Below are 12,593 nucleotides of genomic sequence, written 5' to 3' on the forward strand. Positions count from 1 at the left end.
TGAGGGTTTGGGATGGAAATGCTATAAAATTTGGTTGTGATGATTTTTGTATGACTATAAATGTAATAAAATTCACTGAGTAATAGAAAATAAATAAATAAATAAAAGTTATTTGTTATAGTTCTGTGAAAAATATCATTGTATTTTGAAAAGGACTGCCTTGAATCTATAAGTTGCATTGGGTAGTATGGTAATTTTAATATTATATATTCTTCCGTTCCATGAATGAAGTATATCTTCCCATCTGCTTGTGTGATCTTCAATTTCTTTCATCAAAGTCTTACAGTTTTCCAACTACAGATCTTTTACATCCTTACTTAGATTTATCCCTAGGTATTTTATTCTTTTTGGTACCATTGTAAGTGGAATTCTTTCCATGATTTCTCTTTCTGATAGATCATTGTTAGTGCACAGAAATGCAACAGATTTCTGTATATTAATTTTGTATCATGCAACTGTACTGAACTCATTGGTGAGTTCTAGTAAGTTTTTGATGCCATATTTAGGATTTTCTATGTATAGTATCATGTCATTTGCAAACAGTGACAGGTTTAGTTACTCCTTTCCAATTTGGGCTTCTCATTTATTTTTCTTACCTGATTGCTGTGGTTAGGACTGCCGGCACTATATTGAAAAAAAGCGGCAAGAGTGGGCAACCTTGTCTTGTTCCTGATCTTAGAGGAAGTGCTTTCAGCTTTTCACTTAGTACAATATAGCTGTGGGCCTATCATATATGGCCTTTATTATGTTGAGGTATATCCCCTCTATTCCCACTTTGTGGAGAGTTTTTATCATAAATGGATGTTGAATTTTGTCGAAAGCTTTTTCTGCATCTACTGAGATAATCTTATGATTTTTATTACTCGATTTGTTAATGTGGTGTGACACATTGGTTGATGTGTGGATGTTGAACCACCCTTTCATTCCTGGAATAAATCCTACTTGATCATGGTGTAAGGTCCTTTTAATGTACTGTTAAATTCAGTGTGCTAATATTCCGTTGAGGATTTTTACATTTATGTTCATCAGTGATACAGCCTGTAATTTTCTTTGTATTGTGATTTTTTTTTTCTGGCTTCAGTACCAGGGTGATGCTGACCTCATAGAATAAGTTTGGTAGCATTCTCTCATCTGCAATATTTTTGTAATTTTTTTTTGGCCATGCCCACAGCATATGGAAGTTCAAGGGCCAGAGATTAAACTTATGCCAGAGCAGCAACCCAAGCCACTGCATTGAAAATGCTGGATCTTTAACCCACTGCACCACAAGAGAACTCCATCTGCCATTTTTTAAAAACAGTTTGAGAAGGGTAGTATTAATTCTTCTCTAAATATTTGGTAGAACTCACCTATAAAACCATCTGATTCTAGATTTTTGTTTATTGGAAGTTCTTCTACTGATTTAATTTCCTTACTGATAATTGGTCTGTTCATATTTTCTGTTTCTTCCCAGTTCAGTCTTGGGAGACTGTACACTTCTAGGAATTTTCACATTCCTTCTAGATTGTTCATTTTATTAGCAAATAATTGTTCATCATAATCTTGATCCTTTGTATCCTTGTGGTGTCAATTGGAACTTCTCCTTTTACATTTCTGATTTTATTGATTTGGGCCCACTTTTTTCTTGATGAGTCTGAGGTTCTCAAAGTTGGTGTCAGACCACTGGAGGGTGGGGCTGGGGCCCAGCAGGTCCAGAGCTAATGACAGCCTGCTGGTGGGTGAGTTGGGGCTGCAGTTGTTCTGGGGCTGGTTTCTGCCCACTGGTGGGCAGAGCCAGGTCCTGGGCGTCTCTGGCTGCAGGTCTCTGGGGTTCCTAGGTCTAGTGCCAGGAACCTTGTATATAAGGCTGGGTCCTGGGCCTCTGGAGGAAAGGGCCATGTCCAGGGTGGCTGTGGGCTCAGATGGTCCTAAGGCAGACTGCCTGTTCATGGGGGGAGGGGGACTGTGTCCCTGTCCAGCTAGTTGCTTATCCTGAAGCATCCCAGTACTTGTGCCTTCGGGTTGGTAGGCAAGGATGAAGCTGGGTCTCTGTACTAATAAGGTAGAGGAAGGATTCCGAATTGGCGTTTGCGAGTACCAGTGGGCGCACTATAACAAACTCCCAAAGATGGCTGCTACCAGCGTCTCTGTCTGCATGGTGAGTCCTAGTTGGCTCCTGCATCTATTGGAGACTCTCCAAGATCAGCAGGTCATACTGACCCAGGCTCTTTTCAAATTACTGCATCTGCCTTGGGTCCCAGAGTGTATGAGATTTTGTGTGTGCCTTGTGGATCTCCCAAAAGTAAGCCCTGCTGGCCTTCAAAACCAAATGTTCTGGGAGCTTGTCTTCCTGGCATAGAACCTCCAGGCTGGGGAGCCTGAAATGAGGCTCACACCCCTTGCTCCTTGGGGAGAACCTTTGCAAATATAATTGTTCTCTCATTCATGGGTCACCCACCCAGGGGCACTAGTCTTGACTAAACTGCAACTCTGTCCCTTCTACCAGTCTGAATGTGGTCCCTTCTTTATATCTTTAGTTGTTCAAGGTCTTTTCTGATAGGTTCTTGTCTTTATCATTAATAGTTTTTCTGTAAGTAGTTGTAATTTTGGTGTGCCTGTGAGGAGGTGAGCTTGGAGTTTCTACTGTATCTTGGGAACACTTCATACAGTATTACTCTTTTAATAAATTTCTTATACTTTGGGAAGTAGGAAGTACTGTGCAGCTGTTAATCATGTATTATGACTTCAGGGACGAAACAATAGAGATATCATGTCCTTAGGTAGCAGCTTTTAGCATACTCCAGAGCAAGCTAGCTTCATTAATTCCATCATTCCTCTAAGAGATCTGTAGTGACACACCCTTGCCTAAAGAGATTAGAGAGAGACTATATTACTTCAGAGGCTGATCCTAAAATAAAACTCAACAACAAGAACACTGGAAATTGGCCCCTGGTGTGAATGTCTTCAGTCTGAGTTGTCAAAAGACCTGTACTCTTTTATTGGGCCCTGGCTTTAGGTCTCTGGATTTTATTATATTTAAGAACACTGGATATTTTTTTCTTTGAGTGTAACCAGGGCAAGACTTTCTTATATCACTTAGAATGGGAAAAAAATGTATGTACTTGAATAAAGACACTTGACAGCTCCTAGTTTCTAGTTTACCTGTTTTGAAATCAACATAATTTTTAATTATGATTATCAGCCTCTAATTTTGCAATGCTAAAATATCTATCTTTTTAAATTTTTTTATGTGTAAACCAGTTTAAAAGGTTCATCACAGTATGACTGAAGAAAAGATGTGCTTTTAAAATCCTTGTTAAGATTCTCTGAGTATAGGCTCTCTTCCTCAAATCCTTTTTTCCAAATTTAGAATCAATCATCCTTTCCCTCTAGGTAAAGGTGTATTTTTTTTTCTCTGACCTGTCAAGAATGTAAAGTTATATGATGGATGTCAGAATCTTCTCCCTTGTTGAGGAAAGGAATGATCCCTCCTTTATATATACCACAGCCTTAGGGATTTTACGTAAAGTGAGAAAAGCAACATCCTCAGGATGCTTAAAATCAGATTTTTCACTCTAAATTCTAAAATCACATCCTTTCCATTGCTCCAACTGTACTATTTTGGTTAATGAATTCCCACCCCACCCCCACCCCTACCCCCAGTAATCTCTAGAGCATGAGGCTTTGGCCAGAGCACTGGAATTGGAGTTGGAAGATCTGGGTTTATTAAGTCTTGGTTCTTCCACTTACTTGTTGACAACAGCCAAATTTACAGCTGTAAGATGGGAATCACTACTGGGTGCACCTACTTACCTTCACTCTTGTCTTATGAAAACAAAATGAGATGCAATGGTCAAACACCTGCAGCACATAGAGTGCCATACACATAAGGGGTTACAAGAGAAGCAGGACTGTCTGAGGGTAAAGAGCATGGCACCTGCAGCCAGCTGCCTGAGTTTGAATCCCAGCTCTGCTACTAACCAGCTGTATGATCCAAGGCAGGTTATGTAACTGTTCTGTCTTAGGTTCCTTACCTGCGCAAAGAAGATGCTGATAATGGTAGTACCTATATCACAGGGTTTTTGTGACTGATAATCCTATATCATAGGGTTTTTGTGAACACTAATTAATACCTGAGAAGTACTTGGAACTGTGTCTAGATATGTGGTAGTACTCAGTAAAGGTTAGCATTATATTAGACTCTTCCCTCTACTTTGCCACAAACAGTAAATCAACCATGAAATCTTACCAATTCTCTCAAAGACAGTTCATTGTGCCCATTCTCACTACACCCATTCAGACCCCTACTGTCCCACTCCTGGGCCAACAAACAATGACACTGCTGGGTTCTCTGATCTTGTTTCTTCTTCTATTTGTTCCCAATCTAGCACCAAATCTATTATCTCAAAATACCACTTGGAGCCAATCACATACATGATTCAAATGCTGGGTGACTCGCAAATACTTACAGAATAATTTTAACCCTTAGACTAAAATTTAAAACAGTTTATAAAGTAAACCCACCATACTTTTTTGTCTCTCTCAGACATAATCCCTCTACTCTAATAAAAGTTTCCCCTTGTTCTTGAATGTAACTTGTGATTTTTGTGCCTCTGTGTTGTTAGTCATTCCTTTTCTCCTGCTTGGGACCGCCTCCATTTTTGGCCAGCTAAAGAGAGGCAGTGTGCCTAGTGGTTAAGAGTTCCAGCTTGGAGGTCTAACAGGCCTCCATCATCTCCTGCCTCCACAACCTCCCAGCCAGGTAACCTTGGGCAACAATTTTTATTTCTATTCTATGTGCTTAGCAAGAGCACTCTTGTTACAGTTATAGGAAAATCCATTTTACAATGATAATCTATTGATTTGGGGGATGAGTTAGTTACTTTTTAGTTAATTGATGTCTTACTGTTACATGTAAAACAGAACTGAAAACAAAATTAAATTTTCTCTTCTCTCTGTTGTCCCAATACATTTTCTCTTTTCTACTAAAAAACTTAAAAGACTCATCAGGAACTTCATCAGGAACTGACAACCTTCTAGTCACTTTCAGGCTAATTCCTTTATTACATTCTTATTCTGCACAAAGCTAATCTCATTACTATCTCTCAGGTCACCTAAGAATAATGACCCAGCTTTCAGATTAGCCAAAGCAGGACACAGGTGACTCTGCCATGGGAGGGAGAGAGCTTTGTACCAGTGAGGTTAGGTGTGTCAGCCTCAGGAATCCAGCAAAAGAAGGTAGAAGGAAGTCAAAGAGAAATGACCTAGGCCAGAGAATTGTCAACAAAAGGGAAAGTGGAAAGTTTGTTTGCCTGTTTTACTCCCCCTCAAATGTGGACATACAAAACAGGTACGACTCCACATCCTCCTCTGTTATCCCTCCTCAGTTCCGGATCTGTTCCTTGCCCAGCACAGAAAAAGCTCTTCAGCAAAGTTAGCCTGATTTAAATGCACAGAAACAAATCTAAACCAACGTCTGCATCTCTTTATGTCTCTGAACATGGAGTCCCATGACCAGAAAACACGTTTCACCCTCAGAAGCCACTTTTCCTCATGTCTTTACTTTATCCCTCCAACCTTCCTCCTCCTGACCCCACTTACTTCTCCCTGCCTCTTAACCCTTTCCCCTACAACTCCCATTCCAGTGTCTACAAAGAACTCTCCAACAGCTTCAAATATTTTGCTTTATCTTAGCTCAACCAGTGACTCTCAACCCTAACTGCCCATTAAAAGAAATTAAAAGAAAATATGCCTGAGCCTTGCCAGTAGGACTGATTTTGTTGGTCTGCAGTCTAGCCCTGGCGTGGCAGGCTGGCTTGTTTATTTAATCTCCCTAGGTGACTTCAGTGTACACCCAAGCTTGAGAACCACTGCCTAAAACAAAACCGGATTTCTCCCCTGGCAAAGAGGCTTCCTTTGCCTCTTTCTAAAGACTACACATTCTCCCACACTTAAATACCACCAAATAAGAAAGGGCAATCAAGCTCAGCCTCTTCCAGACCATAGGTCTCCCATTCTGATGCAAACAAACATTTATACAAACAAACAACAACAAAAAGTCTTTCTTGAAGGTACTTTATTTACACACCCAGGTCTCCCCTACCCCCACAACCACCCTGATCTGCCTGAATAACTTCCATATCCATTAAGATTCAACTAAAACATCTCTTCCTCCTAGAAGCATGTTCTGACTGGCAGAGTCATCTAAGGACCACCTTGTCTTCTTGCTATGCCCAGTGGATGCCCTCTCATAGCCTTTAGGTCCCTGTTCATAGTGATCTATTTCTTCCCCATCTGCCTGCCTCAATAAACTGTGAGCTCCTTGAGAGGAGGAAATATATTTTCTTCGTCTCTATGTCCCCACAATGTAACCTGTGCAGTACCTGGCACATGGTTGGCATTCAGTAAATACTTGTGAGAGAGGAGGCAGGAAAGAAGAGATAGAGTTGAGAATCTGAGGATGAAGAGGAATAAAGAAAAATATCTCTCTTCTTCTATTGTCATCCTCTGGCCTTCCAAGGATAAAACTGATCTTATTTAGCATATTTTTGAAACCATAAGGTAGAAACACAGCATAGAAAGTAATAATCCAGGACAACTCCTCATTGTTAGAAAAAGTAAGCAAATTACAAGAAAGGTAGCCTGTACATAGAAAGTATTTTTAGAACCTATTTCTAGTTATCTATTAAGGACAGGGTTATTTATCTCTAACTCCCTTACCATTGGTAACGCAGACTGTCCCTAATAATCTCACTCTGTTCATGGCAGGAACAGTGGAGAGAATAATGCTCCTCAAAGATATCCCTATTCCAAACACCCAAAGGTGTGAATGTTACCTTACATGGCAAAATGGAATTTGCAGATGTGATGAAGGATTTTGAGATGTGGAAATTATCCAGTTAGGCCCAATGTAACCATAAGGGTCCTCTTAAGTGAAAGAAGGAGGCAGGAGACTCAGAGCACAGTGATGCAGCGTGACAAAGACTTCACCATCCATTACTGGCTTTGAAGATGGAGGAAAAGCCAAGGAATGAAGGCAACCTCTAGAAGCTAGAAAAGGCAAGAAAACAGGTTCTCCCCAGACCCTCCAGAAAGAACACAGCCCTGTAGACACCTTGATTTTATCCCAGTGAAGCCCATTTGGACTTCTGAATACCAGAAGTTCATAAGAAAATAAATTTGTGTTAAGTCACTAAATTTTTGGTGGTTTCTAACAGCAGCAATAGGAAACTAATGCAGTGACTGTTAAAAAGTTCTCTGGGTACATTCACTCTTGTCAGAACATGTTTTCTTCTTTGAATTAATGTTACTTCTGCCACAGTTAATGTGGAATAATCACTGAGAGTCTTGATGATAAACCTTGAGTCATGACAAAACCCACAACCAAAAATGAAAGAATAAACAGTTGTAACCCAGTACTATACATTCTCAGTCACGGAAGGGAGGCTACCATACAACCCATGACCCAAATAGATACAGTGTGATCAAACACACACACACACACACACACACACACACACACACACACAAAGGCACCTGGAAAAATGCATGAAACAGTTCTTAATTTTGGAGTCCAACCATACTTGAACAGCTTGGAGACCCCAGAACTCCAGTACACTGGTTATCAGCCCTTTCACTCTGTTGTGTCTCCTGCTGAAGGGCATCAGGCTTGGTTCTAAGGCTAGGACCTTGAGGTTGGGGGCCGAGGAGAAGGGGAAAGAAGATAGAAGCCTTCATAGCATCCATTCTCAGGTTATGGTAGAAGCAAAATAATCAGACTTACTATATTGCTCAGATTGATAATCTAATAGGCAACTCCTAAAGGACATTATGCTAAGAAGTGTCTGCCCCTTGTTCCAGACTGTCTGGAGGAGGAGGAAGAGAAAAGAAAAAGGAAAACCAGCATATGAGTGGTGAACTCATACATATTTTAGAATGAGTCATTAAATTTTAAAAGGGAATTCCGGCTAACTCTAAAGTAGCCAGAAATTTTACAGAGTCAGTATTCCTCATTTTCTAAACTTTCTGATCCGTATTGCAACATACATTTTAGTTTTAAAGTCTTTTTCTTTTAACTACGGGAATATATTGTACCCTTCCTTCTCCCCAGCCAAACACAGAACCAACTGAGAGAGTATTCAGGATCAGAAATACAGAAATCAAAATGTCAGCTTCATTACTGACAGTTTGGGGAAGAGCCACTAGGTGTGGGACAACAACAGGCTTCCTAATACAGCACTTCCAAACCAAGCCTGATGATCTACTCAATTACTGGCAGCTGGCAAAAGAGAGCCAGCCCCGGGAGCAGAGCTGCCCAAAGTAAAAGCCCAAGTTAAATGGGCTGAAGTAGGCATGCACGTTGTCTCTCCACCTCAGATCTCAGGAAAAACTGCCCCAGGGAGAAATAAGTGAGGAGGAGAGAGAGGCCAGGTGTGTTAAACTAGTGAAAGGTCTTCAACACGGATACTGCAGGAATAGGGAATGTTCTTCACCTGATAGGAGCTTCTAAACGACAGCAAATAAATCTCTGCTATAATTAAGCTAACTACGTAATTATATTTCAAGAAATCTGAAAGCATTATTAGCAAGAGCTGACTAAAGATCCATCACCGCAAAGCATACATGGAAGTAGCAACCTCCATTCTCAGTGTGATGAGGAATGGTGTGAGGTGCTGTTACTAGGATAAAGTCTGGACATTTACAAATGATGCCTGTTGTTTTCAGAAATTAGAGCTTTTCAAAGTTGTCCCCATAATAACATCATTCTTATTTGTCTTATTTCAGATTTACTGTCTTGAGTGGGGAAAAAGGAAAGGGCTTATAATAGCATTCCAGAAATTACACATAACCCAGTCTACCCTAGCTGTGAAGCAACTCAACGAACGACCTTCTGTGGTAGCATTAATAGTTATGGCAACTGTGAATTCCTGAAATGCCTGTGAGTTGTGATTTTTATAGTTACTTCTATTTATTTTTTATCTCATTCAGGGATGAATTTGATTGAGAAGGCAAATGGAGATTTTTTTTAATGTATGAATATCAACATGGCACATGATCAAGAACAACCCTGCAAACACTTTTGGTTATTAATGACAGAACTACAGTAGTGTGTAAAAAGCAGACCACGTAATAAAATTTGTGAAATTTTTAGAAATTATATTAATATCATTATAAAAAGTTAATGAACACAGTTCATATACCATAATTTAAAAAATAAAATGAGGGTAGGGGGATGAGCTGGGGGTTTAGGATGGAAATGCTGCAAAATTGGGTTGTGATGATTGTTGTACAGCTATAAATGCAATAAAATTCAATGAATTAAAAAAACAGCTTCAGGAGTTCCCATCGTGGTGCAGTGGTTAACAAATCCGACTAGGAACTATGAGGTTGTGGGTTCGATCCCTGGCCTTGCTCAGTGGGTTAAGGATCCGGCATTGCCGTGAGCTGTGGTGTAGGTCATATATGCGGCTCAGATCTGGCATTGTTGTGGCTCTGGTGTAGGCCGGCAGCTACAGCTCTGATTAGAGCCCTAGCCTGGGAACCTCCATATGCCGAGGAAGCAGCCCTAGAAAAGGCAAGAAGACAAAAAAAAAAAAAAAAAAAAAAAGAAAAGAAAAGAAAAAAAAAACAAACAGCTTCAGGTATATGATAACTTAAAGTGAGCTCTGGAAACATTACTCCTATATAGCTCTATTCCCTTTTTCCCATTTTTGTAGCATTCCTGTAGCTATATTACATTTATAAATGTTTCAACCCCAAAATACATTGTTATATGTATTGCTTTATATAGTTTTATGTCTTTTAAAGAAACTAAGAAAAAAAGGAAAAGAATTAAATTTTTTCAGGTTTGGTTAAAAAGAAATAAATAAAACGAGGGAGTTTTTATTTTATTCTCTGGTTGTACGGAGTTACTTCTAGGGAGCCGTGGTCAAAAAAAAAAATTGGAATTCATTTTTTTAAATATCAGGAGTTCCCGTCGTGGCTCAGTGGTTAACGAATCTGAGGAACCATGAGGTTGCAGGTTCAATCCCTGGCCTCACTCAGTGGGTTAAGGATCCGGCGTTGCCATGAGCTGTGGTGTAGGTTGCAGAGGCGGCTCGGATCCTGCATTGCTGTGGCTGTGGCGTAGGCCGGCAGCTACAGCTCCAATTAGACCCCTAGCCTGGGAACCTCCATATGCCGCAGGTACAGCCCTAATAAGGACAAAAAGACAAAATAAATAAATAAATATCAGTCACAATTTTTAAAAGCAGATTAGATTACATATTTATTTTTATTATAAAATCATTTTGAGATTTTTAATGATTTATTTCATTGTTCATTCGCCTATGAATTTACAATGAAGTTATACTTTCATAGAGATTCCCCTTTTAAAAGGTTTATAGATTTTTTTTTCCTTTACTTTCCTGCAACCAGCCTTCCAAGTTGATGAGGTGTGCCAATTCTGAAAATATTATATGCTCACAAATCGCTAAAAAATAAAGTAGAAAACATGAGCACTCTTCCGCCCTGAGGTCTACCTCAATCCTTCTGCAGCACGATCTTCTTAGGAAAGCTTTAGGTTGGCCAAGAATAAGATTTTTACCTTCACAAAAAAACAGTGCTGTTGCTAGGTGATTATGACATAGGATGAGAAACCGCCAATCAAAGACAAGCCCCAAGAAATCTGATTGTGACATGCCTATATAATTACAAGTGCCCACACGCTCAGGCCCTTCTCCTCTCCACCTGTAACTGATAAGGAGAACAACATCTACAATGGCCAGATACATCACCAAAAAGAACAGGTGCTCCAGAGGACATCGACACCCAAACTCCAGAAAGAAGACATGTTCCAGCACTGAATGTGGCCGCAGAAATTACTCACTCTATGTAAACAGGGTCCTAAAGGAAGTGGTCCCCCAGAGTGGCATATCCTCTCGCACCCTGGACATGATGAACACCGTGATCAACGACATCTTTGAGCGCATTTCCATGGAAGCCAGCAACCTGATGTATTTCAGAAACCGTTGCACCCTCACCCCTGAAGATGTCCAGAAGGCAGTGTATTTGCTGTTGCCTCGGAAACTAGCTAAGCATGCAGTGGCTTTTGGAAGTGATGCTGTCCACAGATATGTCCACTCCTAAACTCCATGTACCAGCTTAATTAAACCTTGGGGAAAGTAAACCAACTTACTACCCAAATGATCAATATTGAAGTTATTCTTTTTATAAGATAGTCATATTTCCTGGTATTTTCCCTACTTGTCTTATCTCTAGAGAAGAATTATTATCTTACTATTTTACCTTTTAACAGTTTGACTACTATTTAGGTTTTCCTGATGCTTGCTCCGCACCCAACTCCCACCCAGAACTCTTGTTTTCCCTGTGAATGTGTAAATCTCATTACATTAATTCAACGCTTATTGTATTGTTAGGGTATTGTTAACTATGCACAGGATGATTTAATCCAGCTAGTCTGAAGCCCAGGTCACACTGACTTTGAATTTATGAAGACAAAAATTTTACTTAGATGACCAGCAGTGACAAGCATTCATCAAAAAATGTTTTCTAGAGCATAGTATATTAAGCCACTTAGTTCCTTAATGAAATCCTTTTAGAGCATGTTAACTATTTCCTTTTTATTTTAATTCTTATTTCCTGAATTTCAACTGAGCTCAGTTCATATCCATTTAATTTGTCTGTTTGTTTTTTCAGGGCTGCACCCGTGGCACATGTAAGTTCCCAGGCCAGGGGTCGAATGGGAGCTGGAGCTGTCGGCCTACACCACAGCCACAGCAACGCAGGTTCTGAGCTACATCTGTGACATTCGCCACAGCTCACTGCAATGCCAGATCTGTAACCCACCCACAAGGAATCAAACCCCTGTCCTCATGTACAGATTCATTACTGCTGAGCCAAAACAGGAACTCCCCATGTAATTTTATATTTACATTTGCTTTTTAATAATATGGTAGTGTACATCTGTTAATCTCTTACTCCCAATTTATTCCTCCCCTGGTTTTTCCTTCGGTAACCATAAGTTTGTTTTCTTTAAGTTTGTTTCTGTTTTGTAAATAAAGTTCATTTATATTATTTTTTAGTTTCACACATAAATGATATCATAAAATATTTTTCTTTGTCTAATCTACTTCACTTAGTATGATAATCTCTAGGTTCATCCATGTTGCTGTAATGGCATTATTTCATTCTTTTTTTATGGTTGAGTAATATTCCATTGTATACATATGTCACATCTTCTTTATCCATTCATCTGTTGGTGGATACTTAGGCTACTTCCGTGTCTCAGTTATTGTAAATAGTGCTACTATGAACACTGAGATGCATGTATCTTTTTGAATTAGAGTTTTCATCTTTTCTGGGTATATGCCCAGGAATGGGATTGCTGGCTCATAAGGTAACTCTAGTTTTAGTTTGTTTTTTGTTTTTTTTTTTTGTCTTTTGTCTTTTGTTGTTGTTGTTGTTGTTGCTATCTCTTGGGCCACTTCCGCGGCATATGGAGGTTCCCAGGCTAGGGGTTGAATCGGAGCTGTAGCCACTGGCCTACGCCAGAGCCACAGCAACGCGGGATCCGAGCCGCGTCTGCAACCTACACCACAGCTCAGGGCAACGCC

At 39.9% G+C, this 12,593-nt stretch overlaps 2 protein-coding genes across 10 annotated transcripts in view; one reads left to right on the forward strand and one right to left on the reverse strand.

Moving 5' to 3' along the window:
• The window catches only part of ZNF366 (zinc finger protein 366), a 340,164-nt gene that overhangs the window by 281,568 nt on the left and 46,003 nt on the right, over positions 1-12,593 (reverse strand). The gene's annotated exons all lie outside the window — the stretch shown is intronic.
• Positions 10,181-11,170, forward strand: LOC100519930 (histone H2B subacrosomal variant-like). The gene has a single exon (XM_003134036.4). The coding sequence runs from the start codon at positions 10,738-10,740 to the stop codon at positions 11,104-11,106; it is 369 nt and encodes a 122-aa protein (XP_003134084.1). The 5' UTR covers positions 10,181-10,737; the 3' UTR covers positions 11,107-11,170.

Source organism: Sus scrofa, chromosome 16 (assembly GCF_000003025.6).
Source record: "Sus scrofa isolate TJ Tabasco breed Duroc chromosome 16, Sscrofa11.1, whole genome shotgun sequence".
Lineage (NCBI taxonomy): Eukaryota > Metazoa > Chordata > Mammalia > Artiodactyla > Suidae > Sus > Sus scrofa.

What these genes read in the sequence shown, in the direction of transcription:
- LOC100519930 (XM_003134036.4), top strand. Translation starts at nt 10,738, where the DNA reads ATGGCCAGATACATCACCAAAAAGAACAGGTGCTCCAGAGGACATCGA.